This window comes from Eutrigla gurnardus (assembly GCF_963514095.1).
Source record: "Eutrigla gurnardus genome assembly, chromosome: 19".
NCBI lineage: Eukaryota > Metazoa > Chordata > Actinopteri > Perciformes > Triglidae > Eutrigla > Eutrigla gurnardus.
The window spans coordinates 21457642-21477203 of NC_139930.1; the positions used below are offsets into that span (position 1 = coordinate 21457642).

At 47.0% G+C, this 19562-nt stretch overlaps 2 protein-coding genes across 8 annotated transcripts in view; one reads left to right on the plus strand and one right to left on the minus strand.

Moving 5' to 3' along the window:
- Positions 1-11037, minus strand: part of LOC311029814 (putative E3 ubiquitin-protein ligase HERC1) — a 34169-nt gene extending 23132 nt beyond the window's left edge. For all 7 annotated transcript variants that reach the window (XM_084035186.1, XM_084035190.1, XM_084035187.1 and 4 more), the window contains exons 1-21: positions 10958-11037; positions 7285-8311; positions 6544-6639; positions 6261-6443; positions 5948-6160; positions 5743-5841; positions 5538-5634; positions 5257-5400; positions 4973-5100; positions 4552-4696; positions 4304-4475; positions 3618-3752; positions 3321-3486; positions 2968-3093; positions 2352-2576; positions 2065-2217; positions 1848-1980; positions 1097-1300; positions 793-1014; positions 274-447; positions 5-119 (exon numbers count right to left, since the gene is read on the minus strand). In XM_084035186.1, the coding sequence (XP_083891312.1) occupies positions 5-119; positions 274-447; positions 793-1014; positions 1097-1300; positions 1848-1980; positions 2065-2217; positions 2352-2576; positions 2968-3093; positions 3321-3486; positions 3618-3752; positions 4304-4475; positions 4552-4696; positions 4973-5100; positions 5257-5400; positions 5538-5634; positions 5743-5841; positions 5948-6160; positions 6261-6443; positions 6544-6639; positions 7285-8280 (3926 nt within the window). In that variant the 5' untranslated portion in view covers positions 8281-8311; positions 10958-11037. The remainder of the gene's footprint in view (positions 1-4; positions 120-273; positions 448-792; positions 1015-1096; positions 1301-1847; positions 1981-2064; positions 2218-2351; positions 2577-2967; positions 3094-3320; positions 3487-3617; positions 3753-4303; positions 4476-4551; positions 4697-4972; positions 5101-5256; positions 5401-5537; positions 5635-5742; positions 5842-5947; positions 6161-6260; positions 6444-6543; positions 6640-7284; positions 8312-10957) is intronic.
- Positions 11038-15791: 4754 nt separating this feature from the next.
- On the plus strand, positions 15792-17595 carry esm1 (endothelial cell-specific molecule 1). Its single transcript, XM_084034814.1, has 3 exons — positions 15792-16315; positions 16820-16963; positions 17057-17595. Exons 1-3 carry the CDS (start codon positions 15997-15999, stop codon positions 17149-17151), a joined length of 558 nt encoding a protein of 185 aa, XP_083890940.1. The 5' UTR covers positions 15792-15996; the 3' UTR covers positions 17152-17595.
- The last annotated feature ends 1967 nt before the right edge of the window (positions 17596-19562 follow it).

Here is a 19562-nt window from a genome sequence, read left to right on the forward strand (position 1 = left end):
TGACTTGTCCTGCCAGCAGGCCTCAGTCTGTAGTCCAGTGTGTTTGAGAAGAGCAGCCAGAATGCAGCGACAGACAGTCTGTAGCAAACAGTCGCCCGTAGAGCCTCCGCTCTCCCATTCTGCTCCCACGGCAAAAGTCACAAAAAAGACACCAGAATTTAAAAAAGCAAATAAAGCAAATATTCAGAGGAAATACATCAATACAGGAGGATAATATTCATAATCTCTCATCCGAACCAGGTGGTTTGTCCAGACAGGTGCACGTAGAAGTACCTTTGCTGTGAGCGTACTCCTCCATGTTCCGCCACAGGCCACCCGCCGGTCCTCTGGAGGAACCCAACGCCAGCTCCAGTAGAGTCCTGGTCTCCTCGTTCACACTGAGCTCTGCTAACCTAGCATCACTACTGCCCAGCAGTACCACCTCCGTCAGCCACGCCATGCTAGAGTCTACGGGACAAAGAATCACACGGGACACATGACAAGTGAAAAACTACACAGTACGTTTAGACAAAGTGTATTTTACGATTATATTTTAAGTGTGGCCTCATGGTCTAAGATGTATACACATTTAAGGTAAACTACGTAACTTCATCGTCATCCCAATAACACTCACTCCCTAATAAAACCACAACATGGGATAAACTCTTTACTCATTAGTAGTCTCTCTTTGCCCATTGGCACACGGTGAGGTTTTATTATCAGTGGCTACAAACAAGTAGTGGACACATTAATCTTGGGGGTGACCGTGCCAAAACGCTGGCTCGTATGAAATCAAGCGGCGTGTTTTCCTACCCAGCTGTTCAAAATCCATCTCAAGTCCGTTCCTGAGGAGGACATTTGATAGCCAGAACTCTGATGTTTTCTCCTGAAGCGAGGGCGGCGGGCCTTGCAGCATACCACCGAGGCAACGGCCGACTGCCAACGCTACAGACCGCTCTAGATCCAGCAGCCAGACCCACTTGCACTCCTCCTCCTGTTGCTGCTGTCCAAGGCATGTGTTTTCTTCACATTTTTCTGCAAAGGAAGAGATCCCTTGTAATTAAATTTGCGGCAACGATCAAGCAACAAATCTTTGGGTTCAAGTGTTCAAACTGACCTAAACAGGTCTTCTGAGCCTCCATCCTCAGTTCCTGTTCCTCCAGCAGGCCCGTCTCTGGTAGCAACCTGTTGAAATCATTGAGTTGTTCCAGCAAGGCCAGTAAATGGCTCAGGAGGGGCTGAACCGTGCCCAGGGGCAGCAGCAGCAGGGAGTACATTACTTGGCACAGCAGGCTGCCAGCCACCGAGTTGTACAACACCACTGAGACAAGGGATAAGAGGGGAATTAGAGTGACTGATACAATAATAACTGACAGGAAACAGACATTGGATTAAATCATGGTTTTTTTTTTTTAAGAACACATTAGTAGAATGTGTATATATGCTTGACCTCAGAGCAACTGACACCTAGCCAACTGCTCTGAGATCTATGGACCTGCATGTCAAAATACAGATGTTCTATACTCAAGTGGAAGTACAGATTCTTTTACTCAAGTACAGGCTCTGAAAAAAAACATCCATCCAGAATCGGGAGCCTTTTACAGAGTTGGAAGATGTGCGATTCGAGGACCTGTGAACCACAAACTGATCTAACTACCTTGCAGTTCTCTGGAGCAGATGCTTGCTTCATTTGCAGATTCAAATGAATACAACAAAATGTAATAAAAAAAAATGTAATATGACATAAAACTTATGAGAAGCTTACCAAAAGCTTTGGTGATTGAGGGTTTAGCTCTGAGCTGAGGAGAAATGTCTTCAAAAGTTATGATAGTGATAATGACACACTAGTTATCAGCCCTTATTCTTACCATGCAGCTTCTTGATTATTTGTTTATCCAGGGAACTCTCCTTCAACAGTTTGGTAGACCTCCGAAGGGTCTCGGCAGCACAGGGAAGCAGCAGGTACAGATGCTCGCGTAGCAGCGTCACACTGCTGTCATCCTACAGAAAAACCGTAGCGCTGCTATATAACTGCAGAGCTCTGGGTTGAATATGACGTGTAAATATATGTGCATGTAAGCGTACCTCCGGGCTGGGATGGATGTAGCAATGGGCCAGCAGGTGCTTGTGAAGTCCGGACAGCAGCTGGTGGAAGTGACAGGGAGGATCGCTCTGTCCTTGGCTATCACTCGATAGCTGCTTGTCACTGTTTTTCTCCAGTTCCCCAAACGCACGCTCCTGGATGAACACACGGAAAAAAGGGAAATTGTGTGGGGGAGTAGGAACCTCTAATTCAACATAAGGGGACGCCAAAATAACACATATAAAGACACAAAGTAGCACACAAACACATGGGCGACCTATTTCCATACCGTGTAAAAGCCTATGCTGAGGAGCAGGGTTCTGAGCAGAACCTCTGCTAAGTGTAGAGGATTATAGGCCTCAACGGAGCTGGATGAGGAGGGCAGTCGGACGGACATGGCGGGCGTCAGGGGGGGTCCCAGGGCCGTCACCTCCCCAAAGTTGCTGTAACCGAGTAGAGAAGCTACATGGCTCTGATCCTGGAGGCTGCTGAGGACCATGTCCAACTGCAGGCGCTTCAAGAGAGGAAAGGAGAGAGAACCGTTACCAAAAAAAACATTCTGTGCCGGAGAGAAGGACACATTTTCACAACATTCAGGCAGTCTTCTAACACATATCGCCTAGCAACGCTCCGAATGGTGCTGTGATTTGGACAAACACACTGTTTGCTAGCTTCATCCATCCAGCCATCCATTTAATTGCCAACTATCCGGATCCGAGTTATCGTAAATTGGGGAACGCCATGCAGCAAAGGAAGAATACATGGCATTTTTAAATGGTATTGTTTTAGGGTGTTCTGTATTCACACCAATATCTTCATTTCCTGACTGATACATGCTTGAGGCACAAATGAAAAACAGCAACACACAGGCAACTTTTAAAATGGAAGAACAGAGCTCTATATACCTGTCCTTTGGAGGGGACATTTAAGCACTGAGGGCCCTGAGGAAGGAGGGACAGGAGCAGTTCTGTCCTTTCCCTCAGTGGAGGAAGCAGCAGGGACGCACCAATGGACAGCGTGTTCAGAACCGCCTGAGGACCGACAGGAATGTCAACACTCTACTGCCAGCGATTAATTAGATAAAAAAAAGAAATTCCACATATAGGCTCTAAACACCCACATGACATTTCGAATGAGACACTAAACTGTTGTTGTTATCACGGTTCTCAGACATGCAGAGAAACCAGCCTGTCATAACTCAATATTCATGCTAATATTATGAAAAACAATCCAGTAAAGAACGGACTTGTTTGTTTACCTGTTGTATGGAGTCTGGCATGTTGGTGTCTATGAGTCGGAAGAGCAGGTTTCTAAGGGGCCTGCCCTGAGCGCCCAAAACCATGGCACCAGTGCCCCCGGCATGGGCCAGGGATAAGTGGATGGACAGCAGCTTCATGCACAGCAAAAGAAACTGATGGTGATCCCTGAGGAATACGTGGAGAGAGAGAGAGAGAGAGAGAGCATGGGAATGTCAGATCATGAATATGTGAGATTCCTTCTTTGTTGGTGGTGATGCAAAGTTACAATCATCTGTAACGGTCATTTACTTTCCTACCTTTTAGATAAGAAGGGGGCGGGGGGTTTGTCGTTCCCGATGCCGTCACAGTAGCTCTCCAGGAAGTTGCGTAGGTAGGTGAACGTGCTCTCTTCCAAGTCGACGCAAAAGGGCCTGTGCCACGCCACCAATTGCCTGTAAAAAAAAATATCCAGGTGTTTAGAAAATAGCTGTGCAAGCACAAACATGTCAGAACGAATAAGGTAAAGGGGGGGAAGAGAAAACGACAGTTCAAGCAGTTTAAGGGTGGGCCCGGATCCAAGTACACTTAACCCCGAAGGCCAGTTTGTGTGGTTGGTGTGAACACTATGTACCCTACCTGGGAGCTAGATCTCTGCCTGGGGCTCAAGTGGTCTCAGGGCACAGATCATGTGTACTTGGGTACGGATTCACATCAGGTGTAAAAACCAAGTGGATCGCTTTTGAGAACACGTTGTCATGACTACGCGACCCGCCCCATTCAGACGTTGCTTCTCTGTAAATGCTTGAATTTTGAGCGGACATAAAGCAACCAAGGACAACCAGACGATTCTGTACAAAATACAGAGATTTATGGGATAATTCGAGAGTATTGATTTATTTGGGGGAATCGCAAAAATACAGTGTAGCGGAACAAGAATACCAAGGAAACGCATGGAGATAAGAAATAAACCCTTGAATGTGTTTGAGATGAGATGAGGTTTTACCTGTCGGTCGGGTCTGCGGTCCACGCCAGGCTGTGAGAAGTACCAGCGGTGATCTGCTGGATCGACACCCCCTCCAGACCCAGCACTTTCTTGGGTTTGGTGATTGGCGTGGAAGTGTGACCTTGCCCACACTGACCCATGGTGTTGTTCCCCCAGGCATACACCTCATTCTCTGACGAAGGACGCACAGCGTAGATTAATTATACTTAATATGACCAACAGACTGTCGACTGTTGAAGGTCTCTTACCATGCGTCAGAGCCAGACAGTGGCTGTCCCCACATGAGATATCAATGATCTTGGTGATACTCAGGTCTTCTATGAACCTGGGTCTCAGAGAGGTTGTCTCGGAGGAGCCGCATCCTAAACACGAGCCACAGCCCCATGCAAACACCTAAATAACAGATATAACACAGAGACATGCGGTTTTTCCCCTGTATCTCCGTATTTGGCTTTGTATTCGATCCTTTTATTGAGGATGTAATTAAATACAAACACATTATTTCGACTAAACATATAAAATGGTGATGAAGAATGAGAGATTTTCATTCAAATGGAGACATTTGTCTAGCATGCTCCTTCAAAATAAAAGCTCTCAAGAGGAGTGTAGAAAGAGCTGATGTAGCTTAAGTAAGGTCAGTTGAGACTTGACCCAAATGCTGCATCTCACCTGTCCTGCAGAGGTCAGGGCCAGAGACGACTGGCTGCCGGCACACACTTTCCTGATGACGAATCCATGCAGGGCCTCTATGACCTTGGGGCGATACACGCGATTGGTGTCTCCGTGACCTAGTTTACCTGCAAAGGACGAGTAATGTCTGAGTGTCAGCATTAGTTCACACACTAGCTCAAGATATTTCTGTGAAGATACGACCACAAATGATGCTGCTGTGCTACTGTCCTGTAGGTTAATTGCTTCATTATGGGCTCAAATCCAGTTATATGTCGACTCACCATTGTCCCCTCCCCCAAACGACCACACAGTGCGTCCATCCTGCGCCACGACGACCGTGTGGGAGCTGCCACACGCCACCTGCCCCACACCACTGATGTCCTTCACTAGAGTGGGCACGTTCCGGCTCTGACTGTCGCTGTGGCCTGCTCGGGGGGAGAAACACAGGACAACAGAGGTCGTTGCTGACTTAGCAGCGGAGGTTTTTATATATATATATATGTATATACAGAAATTGTGTAGAAACATTAGCACAAGCAACTTGAGAAATAAGGTTACGTACCGAGTCTTCCAAAGTCGCCTTCTCCCCAAGTATAAAGCTCTCCATCGTTAGTCACAGCAGCACTGTGTCTGTAGCCAGCAGACACACAAACAACAACCTGGCAGAGATGCCGAAATGTACGTCAAATTGCATGGCTTTTCATATGCATGAATAAAAAGTGCAATATCTATATTTTAAGCAGGCATCTAAGTTTCAGCAGGCCTACCTTGCCAAACAGCGGTCCTTGTATGATTTTGGGGTATTTCTGTGTAGCACTGTTGCCATGGCCCAGTTTCCCGTATTCTCCATCACCCCAGCTGAACACCTGAAACAAATATTTTTTTAACATTTCATAATAAAGGAAGTGAAGTATATAATCATTGGGGAAAAAACACTTTTTAGATGTATTATTTGAGAAAAGAAATGAGTACCTCTCCCTCTACAGTGATGGCCAGGGTGTGGCCATCAGAGCCCTTGGAGGAGGACACCTTCTTCATGTTCCTGTGTGGCTCCAGCACGAGTTTCTTGGGCATGGACTGGTTGTTGGAGTCCCCCAGGCCCAGGCGGCCATAGCTGCCTTTTCCACACGCTTTCACTGAACCATCCGCAGATACTGAGAACGTACAGTACTGGCCCGCCTCAATCTAAAAGATAAAAACCATTAAAAGGATGAGGTGTAAAGTGGCAGGAGAATATCACGTGTTATAATTATTTTATATATATCGTTGTACATGGTAGCCACACCATTTGGGCGTCGCTGAAGCCCTGTGTCAGCTTCGGCAGCAGGATTTTCTCCAGCGTTCCCTCTGCCAGCTGGTGGCTGCTGTTGCTGCCCCACACATACACCATGACGGCGTCGCTCTCTGACCCAGGAGCAGCTGCATTAGTGCTGCAGGAGCACAGGCAGTAGGATGCTAGGTTACAAATCTGTCAAAAAAAAAAGGGAGGAGGGCGAGGTCCATAAAGTCAGTTGCTGGGAAGGATAACAGTTCTTTTTGGGTCTATTTGTCACAGAGCATGAAAGTACCTCCTCAAACAGGCAGAGAGCCGCCTGGGAGAGCCGACAAAGTCCGTCTGCATCCTTCTTCAGCACCTGAGTATTGACGGAGTCCCCACGGAAGCCCTGGGAAGAATTAAAAAACAAAGATTCATGTTTAGACTTGTGATTTACCGTATAAATAAATCAGTTTTATTGGATTCCTAACCTGTCATTTCTACACACACGTTCTCTCTAAACCAGAAGTATATATCACAACAAGAAAAACCTCTCTTCCAGACACACCGACAAGTCACTGCATGATTAGGCAGAAAGCGAAGTCAAGAACAATGTTAATCCTCAGATAGAGATCTCAAATCCCCCAAGACTTTCTTGGTCTATTATGGAGCTCTAAATTATGCGCAGGACAAAAATCAATCGTGATGTTGTTGGCAATGCCCAATACCCTCAGTCATTTGTCCAGAAATATTGCAAAGCTGATTAGCCTGCTACAGGATGACTCAATACGCCTATAGAGGGGGAGAGGGAAGGAAGACTGGCTCAATCTTAATCCTCATCTGCACACTAATGCATCGCTCTGAGCTTTAAACGAGAGCGCTCCAATAAAAAGGAAAGGCTTACAGCAGGGATGGATGAGGCAGTGACTGCTCTGCAGTCAACTGGTGCAAAAATCAATCATATTGAGATATCAACACATCTATTATTCGCCTACTTTAATCCATCCAAGGACAAATCAGTGGAAGAAACAAAGTTGCACATTTAAAGACATACCGAATATTGCTTCATTTGGAGAAGTGTTTGATGGATGACATCAAAGCCCACACCAGCTGAGTGCTGGGAGCTCAGTGAGGAGGAGGAGGTGGAGGAGGTGGAGGAGGAGGAAGACAGTGTAGAGGTGGAGGAGGACATGGAAGCAGCCAAGGCTACCTCCACCCACTCCAGCAGAAACTTCAGAGAGCCTCGCTGCATGGCGAGGCCAAGCAGCAGCTCCAGCGCTAGCCTCCGACCGGTCGGGTCCGCCCCACCAGTCCCGCTGCTCACCGACGTCTTCTTCAGGAAGTCGGACACCTGAGTCAGGCAGTCCAGCCCGACCGTCGGGATCTTATTCTCGTTGGCCAGAGAGAGCGGCGGCAGAGAGGTCAGCACAGAGGACGCTGTGGCGAGCACGTCGTTGCAAAGCACCGACTCTGGATGCACGGAGGCTGCGTACCTCCAGTTCTGCTGCAGCAAGGAGAAGAGCAGACTCAAACCTGTCCTCACACCCATCTCTATCAGAACATCCGTGCCCGACTTGATCTTGGACGCTCCCCCTGGCAGGCAGGGCTCTGAGGCCAGCTCGAGTTGCCCGCATTCAGTACTCCTGTCCGTGGACTGGGAGGGCGGCTGCATGCGGAATTTGTCATGGTATTTGCTGTGAAGTGCGTAGTAGATCCTCTGGAGAACCACCAGCCTGTGGTGGAGGCCCAAGGTGTAGGAGGTTTGCGTCAGCATCCGGTGAGCCAGCCATCGCTGGCTGTGAAGCAGCGACGACAAGTACTCCTCCTTCTCCGCCGAGGCACTGGACTCGCACTCGAAGTCTGGCAGGCGTGGGCCGACGAGTTCTTGCACAGGCTGGGCCAGAGTCACAACTTCTTTGTTGTGAAGGAGCTTATTGTAGAGCCCGGCGGCTCCATGCCTCCTGGCTGTCTGTACGCTGTCTTCCGCTGCCCAGGAGCTATTTAAGTGCTCCTGCCACTTCAGCAACACATGGGTCTGACAAGGCACCATGTCTGAGCATTATCTATACTCTGATGTACACCTGAGAACAACAGAGAGGGGGAGACACGATTAGAAGATTGAAGGTTGAATGTGATTTGTAAAATTCACACATATCATTCCCACGCACTTGATTAACATAATTAAATGGCTCTTTTTTAAATCTCTCGTGAAAACGATGTACAGGCATCCTTTGCAGCTGAAAGCCAATGTTCTAATGCATTTACTGCCAAGGAAATTCAGGGTAAAGGTGTCAAGTTTCTCCTTAGTGTCGGAAGTTTTCCAGCACACATCCAGGATAGTGGCATAGGCCCTGTGGGTATCACTGAAATAGGTCAGCTCAACCTATGATAACAGCTAACCAACACACCCACGCTAATGAGGAGACTTTTGTCTCACAAGCGAGTATGCCACACAATAGGAAGGGATGTTTCATGTCATTAACATTATATATTATTATTATAACACGACCACTCTAAGAATTAACCCTGCTTTGAGAGATGAGAAACAGGAGTGATAATAGTCTGATCCCCCGCTGGCCGGTTCATTCATATCCTCAATGCAGTTGTCACAGTCGTCGCCTCCAAGTTGGTCATCTGTCGCTCTGAAATACAATCCCATGCAAAGACCAGCAGGGCTCCACCTGACTCCCAGTCCGTCTGTCCGTCTGTCTGTCTGTCTGTCTGTCTGTCTGTCTGTCTGTCTGTCTGTCCGCTTTCTAAACAAATAGATAGCAAGGCTGTCGTTGCTGTTGAGGGGAAAGTGTACATATTCACGGGACCATTTGATCCTTAATCGAGGTTAAGACGCAGATAGCGTTCACATTTTATAGCGGTGGATTTCATTGAGGGGGGGGAGGGGTATCAACTGGATTATATTTCCATGACATTAGTCATTCACTATACCACATTTAAACGGTATTAAAAGTGTAGATTTGCATTTCTATCATGTGCTGTGATGACCCCAGGATAAATGGGTTGTCGTTCCTGTTGAGCAACACTCAGGTTGAGGGTAAAAAACGACTGAAATCAGCTGTGGAGTTGCAGAACAGAATTCCAGAATTCTCCATAGTCATGGCTGAGACTCCTCCTGCGAGTAAAACGTGAAACAAAAACATGAACCGGCATGCGTGAGAGGATGCTAGTTACAGGATGCTAGTTACAGGCTGCTAAGCATGCGATCATGTCACCGTAGGCCACAGTCATCTGGCTTTGCCTTTGCCTGAGGCCTGTGGGGCTATATGGTTTCCACTCTAGGCCAAAAATAACAGCAAGCATTGATATAGCAATGGGCTCTACGGCGGGGCAGACGAGCAGCAAGCAAGCAAGCAATCAGCAGCAATGCAAGACGCAACCATCACTGACAGCAAACTATCGGTAACTGTAGGACGTAGAGCGGTATGACGGCATGTCACAACAAAAAACATGGTTCCTTCTTGTTAATTACAGATTGCAAATACCCCAGCAATGTGTCAGTAAGCTGTACAGTTTAATAAAATGTAATAAAAACATTGACATTTAATTAAAACATTAAAAAGGCCTGTGTACGTCACATTTTTAAAACGTGTTGTTTTTTTGACAGTGAATTAAAACATATGACATTTAAATCTTGGTTACAGTTATTTTCCTGTTTTTTCTTCTTCTCCTCATCAATGTATAAAATGTTAGAAAATAGTACACTTTTAGAGAGATATCCAAAGATATAACATTAACAATGGGATAACGCAGACGTAAACACCCCAACACTCGTCTTGATTTGATAACGCAACAATGAGAATATAACTTAATACATAATATACATAATAATACATTTTTATAGGCAGGATAGCTGGTGTAAGCTACCATCCCACTCCAGGTTGATTTGAAGGCTGACCCCTGACCTGCTGGAGGTGACCCAGAGGTCTGAATCCATCATCCAGACAGAAACTGGAGGAAGTTTGGGGCTTTTTGCTCTGTTGCCACGACAACCCTGACCACAATAAGCATATAGACAACGTATGCTAATGTTAGCATTGGATGGATACACTCACCACGATATGACACGCTAGTCTGACAGCAACTTAATTATGTTAAGATGTTAGTAAGGAGGAGGGGGGGGGGGGGGGGGGGGCAGTGAGCTAAAAAAAAACCGTTATGTTGTCAGAAGAAGTTGAATTATGCTTTCATGCTAATGACATTAGGGTGACAGGATAATTTAATTAACGTATGATATCTAGCCTTGCTGTCTTGGCTTCTTACTTTGAAGCGTCTGTTTTTATTTATTTATTTATTAGCGTTATGTGTTTTGGCATCTTGGGCGACAGTTAGCCGATCTCTCGTTAGCTTATTCGACTACACCGACGCAAAACCGTGAAGAAAAATGTGTGAATCGCGAACGCGGTGTCCGCCGGCTGTCACCGACAACAACAACAAGCACAACGGAAAAAAAACACCGGTAACGTTGTTGTCGCGTCTGCGGCGGTGACAGCCGAGCTAGCGGCTGGCTGCAGTGCAGTTGCTAGTCTGGTCCATGGCTGTCAGAACCGACCAAGCCCCTCCGCTTGCTTGGCTTGACAGCGCTCGGCAAAACACTCCCGTGGCTCGTGAACGTCGCGTTAATATATTAACGTGTTGTATTAAATAAACACATAACCACCGCAGACATGTAAGTTAAAAATAAAAAACCCTGGCAGATAAATGGTTTGCGTTACCTGTCCCGTCCCGGTGAGGTCTCCCTCGGACGTGAATATCATAGCAACCTTCTCCTCTTTCTTCTTCTTCTTCGTCGGCTTAACGGTTAACAAGTAATGGAGCGCAGTGTTGGATGACGCCACCTTGTGGCTCGGCGGGGGATCACATCATCATCACCCCCACCACAGTTATCATTACTTTTTCTTCTATTTTTACATCCAAACTGGACGCCTGTCTATTAAAATAATTTTTAAAAAATTATATAATTATATATACTTTTAAAATAAAAAAATAAGTGTGGATTTTATATATCAATCCAAACTTCTTTTTTTTATTTATATAAATATTAAAGGTATATGTATACAATACATTTTAAAGTGCTTTCAATCAATAAATATAAATAGCAGACAATAGCATTTAATAAAAACAGTTAAAGTGAGATTTAAAGTGTGGGTGGAGTTGACCCCTGACCTCCAATCTTGCGTCTCTGGGCCCAAGACGCTGTCTTTTCAGCATTGAGCTGGGGGAAATTCTGGCTCATCCACTCATTGATTTGTTGGATACACTTACTCAGTGAACTTAAGGGACTGTAGTCATCTGTCATCCATGCAGATGTCATCAGCATAGGTGTGGTAAGAAATGTGAATGCAGTTGCATATACAGAACCAGATATGTTTTTTTTTCTTTTCTTTAAATTGGTTATTTATAGGAGCAAACTGCCCACATAGTTTATATGTCATTAACCTTGGTGATGTTGCATTATGGGGAATGTAGGATGCAGTGTTTTTTGGACTGTGACCAATATTGAGAATAAAAGTAAAGATATGACCATCCTCTTTTTTAATCTTGCGTCCCCCAACTTTATGGAATTGCAACAAAACACTTTTACTTTTGTAGTTTGCACTTCTAACGATTAGGCTATTTATGCCCTAATAACGAAGTATTTACAATAATAGCTACCAATTAATTAATTGAAAAAAGAAAAAAAAGTTGCATTGAAAAATAAAAATCTGCATAATTATCACAATAGAAAAACCTTGGATCCAAATAATGGTTTAAACTGATGTTTGTCACGGGTTGGCTAGGAAGCAGGAGGTGAGGACCCAAATGCAGTGAAAAGGTTTTATTCTTAATAATAAACTAAATACAAACCAAAAACTAAGACAGAAACAAAGTACCAAACAAAGAAACCACAAGGGCAAAAACGACCATCAAACTAATTACAAACAAGAACTAAGACGAGAACAAAGTATCAAAGAAAGAAACCACAAGGGCAAAAACGGTCATGAACGAAACACTTACAAGACACAACCAAGACATGAAGGGACACGGGAGGCAGGGCGCAGAGACGAATAAACCAGACGAGACGTGGGGCAGCAGACAGAGTGACATTCAACAATGATCCGACAAGAGACAGGGGAAACACACAGACTATATACACAGGGAGGCAGGGAGCTGACGAGGGACAGGTGAAACACATCAGGGCAGGCATGGTAATCAACACGAGAGGGTGGGGAAGTCAAGACAGCGGAAACAACAAGGACCAGGAAGTACGAGACAGGGAACCACACTGAGGACAAAGTAAAACAGGAAATCAAAACCAAGGAAACAGAACATGACAAAACACAGACATGACAGTACCCCCCCCTCAAGGGACGGATCCCAGACGTCCCCAAGGTTCGTTATACGTAGGGCGGGTGGAGGGGGCCAGGAGGCAGGGCTCAGGAGGCCGGGCATGAGGGCGACCTAGCGGGCGGGACCGCTCAGGAGGCCGGGCATGAGGGCGACCTAGCGGGCGGGACCGCTCAGGAGGCCGGGCATGGAGGCGACCTAGCGGGCGGGGCCGCTCAGGAGGCCGGGCATGAGGGCGACCTAGCGGGCGGGACCGCTCAGGGGGCCGGGCCTGAGGACGACCTAGCTGACGTGGCCGCTCAGGAAGGCGACGTGGAGCAGGCATAGGACGACCACCGGTCGGAACAGGAACGGGTGACGAGCGGACCTCCCGAAGGCTGCGTGGAGCAGGCGTAGGACGGCCCCCCGTCGGAACAGGAACGGGTGACGAGCGGACCTCCCGAAGGCTGCGTGGAGCAGGCGTAGGACGGCCCCCCGTCGGAACAGGAACGGGTGACGAGCGGACCTCCCGAAGGCTGCGTGGAGCAGGCGTAGGACGGCCCCTCGTCGGAACAGGAACGGGTGACGAGCGGACCTCCCGAAGGCTGCGTGGAGCAGGCGTCGGACGGCCCCCCGTCGGAACAGGAACGGGTGACGAGCGGACCTCCCGAAGGCTGCGTGGAGCAGGCGTCGGACGGCCCCCCGTCTGGACAGGAACGGGTGACGAGCGGACCTCCCGAAGGCTGCGTGGAGCAGGCGTCGGACGGCCCCCCGTCTGGACAGGAACGGGTGACGAGCGGACCTCCCGAAGGCTGCGTGGAGCAGGCGTCGGACGGACCCCCGTCGGAACAGGAACGGGTGACGAGCGGACCTCCCGGAGGCTGCGCGGAGCAGGCGTAGGACGGCCCCCCGTCTGGACAGGAACGGGTGACGAGCGGACCTCCCGAAGGCTGCGCGGAGCAGGCGTAGGACGGCCCCCCGTCTGGACAGGAACGGGTGACGAGCGGACCTCCCGAAAGCTGCGCGGAGCAGGCGTAGGACGGCCCCCCGTCGGAACAGGAACGGGTGACGAGCGGACCTCCCGAAAGCTGCGCGGAGCAGGCGTAGGACGGCCCCCCGTCGGAACAGGAACGGGTGACGAGCGGACCTCCCGAAGGCTGCGTGGAGCAGGCGTGGGACGGACCCCCGTCGGAACAGGAACGGGTGACGAGCGGACCTCCCGAAGGCTGCATGGAGCAGGCGTGGGACGGCCCCCCGTCGGAACAGGAACCGTTGACAGGCAAACCCCCAATAGGCTGCGAGGAGCAGGTGTGGGGCGGTACCCTGTCTGGGCTGGTGACGGACAGGCCGCCGACTGAAGACCACTGGCAGGCGTCGACCGGACCGCCGACTGAAGACCACTGGCAGGCGTCGACCGGACCGCCGACTGAAGACCACTGGCAGGCGTCGACCGGACCGCCGACTGAAGACCACTGGCAGGCGTCGACCGGACCGCCGACTGAAGACCACTGGCAGGCGTCGACCGGACCGCCGACTGAAGACCACTGGCAGGTGTCGACCGGGCCGCCGACTGAAGACCACTGGCCGAGACATGGGCTAATGGCGCAGCTGTGACCGAGGCGTGGGCTGGTGGCTTGGCTGTGGCTAAGGCCTGGGCTGGATGCTTGGCTGTGGCTAAGGCCTGGGCTGGATGCTTGGCTGTGGCTAAGGCCTGGGCTGGATGCTTGGCTGTGGCTAAGGCCTGGGCTGGATGCTTGGCTGTGGCTAAGGCCTGGGCTGGATGCTTGGCTGTGGCTAAGGCCTGGGCTGAATGCTTGGCTGTGGCTAAGGCCTGGGCTGAATGCTTGGCTGTGGCTAAGGCCTGGGCTGGATGCTTGGCTGTGGCTAAGGCCTGGGCTGGATGCTTGGCTGTGGCTAAGGCCTGGGCTGAATGCTTGGCTGTGGCTAAGGCCTGGGCTGGAGGCTTGGCTGTGGCTAGGGAGGGTGATGGCCGGGTATCAGCGGCGGAAACAAAGTTCGTAACCCAGTCAGGCAGAGAGCCCCTGAGCCACGGCCTGGAGGAAATCAGCTCCCCAGCCTCCTTTCGGACAGACATCCTCTCCTCCCTGGTGTCTGCACACTCAAAGCAGACTTGGAGGTACTGGAGGTTGTCTAAAACCTCATTGAGTCCATTAAAAAAAAGGGCTGGGTCCATATTTAGTGTCTGCTGGGTCCTTAATGGTCGGATCATTCTGTCACGGGTTGGCTAGGAAGCAGGAGGTGAGGACCCAAATGCAGTGAAAAGGTTTTATTCTTAATAATAAACTAAATACAAACCAAAAACTAAGACAGAAACAAAGTACCAAACAAAGAAACCACAAGGGCAAAAACGACCATCAAACTAATTACAAACAAGAACTAAGACGAGAACAAAGTATCAAAGAAAGAAACCACAAGGGCAAAAACGGTCATGAACGAAACACTTACAAGACACAACCAAGACATGAAGGGACACGGGAGGCAGGGCGCAGAGACGAATAAACCAGACGAGACGTGGGGCAGCAGACAGAGTGACATTCAACAATGATCCGACAAGAGACAGGGGAAACACACAGACTATATACACAGGGAGGCAGGGAGCTGACGAGGGACAGGTGAAACACATCAGGGCAGGCATGGTAATCAACACGAGAGGGTGGGGAAGTCAAGACAGCGGAAACAACAAGGACCAGGAAGTACGAGACAGGGAACCACACTGAGGACAAAGTAAAACAGGAAATCAAAACCAAGGAAACAGAACATGACAAAACACAGACATGACAATGTTTATATGTTAAATTTGATTTTATATTTTTAATATGATTATAAGACTGATATATATATATATATATATATATATATATATATATATATATATATATATATATATATATATATATAAAATTAAAAGACAGAACCTTACTGCTTATTTAATTCTTAATTCTTATTTGACAATTTGATTTTATTGATTTATCTCGTTAAATGTTGCCAATGTGACTTCTAATCATAGGATGTGAAAACATCCAACCATCAAACGTGGTTTTCCAAAGTCGAGCCAGTTCCGTCCGTCACGAAAAAAAAAAAGAAAAAACCCAACAACAAGCCAAAGATAACTTGTGACATCAGGTCACACGCATTTCAATTCCTGGATGGCGGTGCGGAGTTAATCCCACTTCCAAGCCGGATCTCTAAAAAAAAAAAGAAAAGGGGGGGTGACTGGCAAAACGGACGACAACAACACCGGAATGAGGAAATTGACGAGGGGGGCAAAGCCATGTGCAAAACAAAGTTGTTGTCACCGCTGATAATACCCATACAGCCCTGATGAACCAGAGGTCACTCCGCTCCAGTCCAGCCGGCGGTGGTGGTCCGCGTCTCCCGTCTCCCCCTCCAGACCTCCACACGCACCGCGAGCCCTCCGCATCCAGCCATGTCTCTCCTCCTCCTCCTCCTCGCCGCGCTGCTGTCTCCGCTGCTGCTGCTGCGTGATGCTGAGGCGTGGGGCGCCAATGTCAAGTACGCGGTGAACTGCCCGGACAGATGCAACGCGGAGCGGTGCGGCGGCACGCAGCGCTGCGCACGGACGGTGCTGGACGACTGCGGCTGTTGCCAGGTGTGCGCGGCCGGCAGAGGGGAGCACTGCTACCGCACGGTGTCCGGGATGCACGGCGTCAAGTGCGGACCGGGATTATTCTGCGAGTTCTACAAGGACGAGGACGATTACGGGGACGAATACGGGATCTGCAAAGGTACACACACACACACACGCACACACACACACACACACACACACACACACACACACACACACACACACACACACACACACCACTGCGTTTTGACTGTGCTGCACCAAATGCATCCCAGCATGTCTTTTTTAGGCTCTGTTTATTGAATAATCTCAATTAATAGCACTATTTCCTGATGACCAATCATTATGTGCATGCTTCAAATAAGGATTGGGGCATTTAACTTCATATTTAGCCCATTAGAGGCATAGAAACATTAATGCTTGTGCAATACACACTTTTTGTCTCTGGCTCATTCCTCTTAATCACTGATTAGGCCCATTATTTTGTGAATATTAATATAAATATATATTTTTTTATTAACATCAGATACAATCTGTCGTGATATGACACTATAAATAAAATAAATTGAATTGAAATTGAAATATGTAGCACTAACATGGTGTCCTATCAGAACCAGGGACAAAGCAGACCCCTCTAAAGTCCTGTCGTCTCTCCCTACAGACTGTCTCTATGGAACCTACGGGGTCGAGTGCCGCAAGACATGCAACTGCAAAGGTGGCATATGTGACAGGGAGACGGGAGCCTGTCTCACCCTCAAATTCTTTGCCAAAATCGCCGGCAAGCTCAAGACCGAGCCTGAAGAAGGTAAAAAAAACAGGGTTTTTAGATCCATAATGTCACGTGTGAAATAGCATGAATAGGAAAAGAGTGACGAGTGATTCTCTTGTTGCTTCTCAGGGGAGGATTTGGGCTCCGGAGAGGTCGGCACCGTCCAGAACACGGACCAACACACGGACAGATCCAGCGCTCAGAAGAGGCTGATCCCTCGCTGACCACACCGACCGGACCCATCGGTTGTAAATGTAGCATTAACTTATAAATGAACTGAAAGATATATTTTATTATGTTAAACGATGATAAAACCCAGTTTTTTACAGCGTTTGGAAGCTTTGATTTGGTGTCTTCGGGTCCTTGTTTGACACAAGCATCTTTTCTAATGAAATATGCAGGACTATGTTATTCTCTATTTCTCTGTTTTTGTCCCCCAAGACCTTATTCTCTCATTTAGTGTGCCTTCATCCACCATTGGATTGGATCCATCAAGTAAAGGACTTTGCATTTATTTACAAAAAATGATTTTCATCGATTCATTGCGGTCCACAAGTTGATGTTTTATTTGTACTGTATATATTAAAAGTGGACTTGGAAAATATGTACGTATACGACACCAGCCAATGTAAAGAATGTTCTTACAATTAAACCAAAGTTATCTCTGACTCTTGTTGCTTTCATTGAGTTATTTCTAATCTTAAAAACGTGGTTTTGTTATGCAGTAATCAATAAGAATTAGATTTCAGGCAAACCTTAATGGTTTCTAAAGGATTTACACAATTCTGTGTCGCAAAACAATAAAATTGCTGAAAAATAAAAGACATAATAAACAATCACCCGAGAGGAAAGACCAAGAATGATCACATGATCAAAAAGAGTGAATAAAATGGTTAAAAGTGAGCATGTAGATGAAAGAAAGTCACTACAGTTGATTGTAATGCTACTGGTTCAGTGATATCTTACATCATTTTGCGGTCGTGTGTCCTCAATCTTCAAGGATGTCTTTGTTCTTTCCTCTTTGATTCCTCTAATCCAGGCGATGAGCAGCTCACTGGATTTCCTTTAGTTTTAAGTGTTTTTAATACTGATCCGTAAAGGCCTCGTTATATGAACGCAGCAGAGACTGATGTCTCTCATCTCTCCACTGGAGAAGTGAGTTCATACAGGTGAGTGCAGGTCGGGGAAGCTGTTAACCTATTCCTTATCGTATGAATCGTGTCGGCCTTTTAACATCTTGGCAGCGGGTCAGGGTTAAAGTTGTGCCACGGATTGATCCACAAATAGATCAGATCAAATCAAACGTCGACTTTCAGTAAGAAGACTTAAGAACAAATACAGTATGTCTAGAAGAATTGGACGTCAATGAGAAACAAGTTCAATTCTGTGTCGGATTTCTGTGAGAAAAAAGAGGAGGAGACATATTCCGAGAGAGGGATTTATTTGTGGGAGACAAATAAAAAAAAAAAAGCTCCCCTGAATAGCATTAAAAAAATGTTAAGAAGTCTGGATAGAAGCAGGAGAACTCTGGTTTCCCACGGCGATGTGAAGTGTTGCAGTACATCCAGACTGAGAACTCTTCAGACATCCTTGACTCTTACGTCCCGGAATGACCCGCTTTCTCAACGTCTTCTTCCACAAATGGTGAAAGAGTCCGTGGTGCCACGGAGAGAACATTTCTCAGTCTCAGTGGGAAAAATACTTCCAGCGCTCGTAGCATGAGAAGAACGGGAGACATGGACGTGCCTATAAAGCTAGAATCACATTCAGACTCCTACTTTGAGATACTGCTTCAGAAAAAGAAGACGTACACATTATATTGTTTCCTTCCTGCAGGAAAACGTTCATAAAAGTCTTTTAACTCGTCTCCCAGCCTCCTACTTATACAGTAGAGCTGAAATAAATGATTCTCATGCATAAGAATGTTACTTTTCCAAAGGAAAGAATAGATTTGTGTTTAAATACATCAAAGTCTCTGATTCTCTAATTATTTATGGCCTTTAAAATGCAGAAAAAGCGAGGAATTCAGCAGAAAACAACTTTCTGTGATACATTATCTGAGTTTATAATGCATTTTGTGATTGGACTACCCTTTAAAATAAATGTATATGCACATTGTGATTAATATCTTAGAGATTAAACTCTTGATTTATTAAATCCATGCAGTATTAACGTGTTAAAGATCAACATCATGTCAAACGTTTCGGCCCAAGCTACAAAAATACTCCCGTCCCAGCTAAAAATATCTCTTATGAGCCTCACCTCTGACTCTTACAAACAATGTTTTTCAGTATTCAGCTTGTTTATTTCCTGTGCTTCCTGACACCTGTGAAAATGGCCCTTCTTCCTGTTGTTGTTGTGTCTGACCGGGAAAGGAATTTAAAAGCAAGGATTTCTTTTTTTTTCTTCTTCCAAGCGACACGTCTTGGAAAAAAAACGTTGAATTTATGAAGTGACACCCAGGCTGTCCAGATAGAAGAGGACACTTCCCGTCCGATTTATTCAATTCATATTGAGATGAAAGCTATCAACGAATACTTCACACTTTATCCTATGAGTTCAGTTAAAATAAGGGTCAAAATATTCTAAAACTAAGATCCAAAGTGCATTTTCAAATAATCTCTTCAGTAAGAAA

Coding starts and splice junctions, on each gene's coding strand:
- esm1 (XM_084034814.1), top strand. CDS start 15,997: ATGTCTCTCCTCCTCCTCCTCCTCGCCGCGCTGCTGTCTCCGCTGCTG. Junction 16,316..16,819: donor CGAATACGGGATCTGCAAAG/GTACACACACAC, acceptor CTCTCCCTACAG/ACTGTCTCTATGGAACCTAC. Junction 16,964..17,056: donor CAAGACCGAGCCTGAAGAAG/GTAAAAAAAACA, acceptor GTTGCTTCTCAG/GGGAGGATTTGGGCTCCGGA.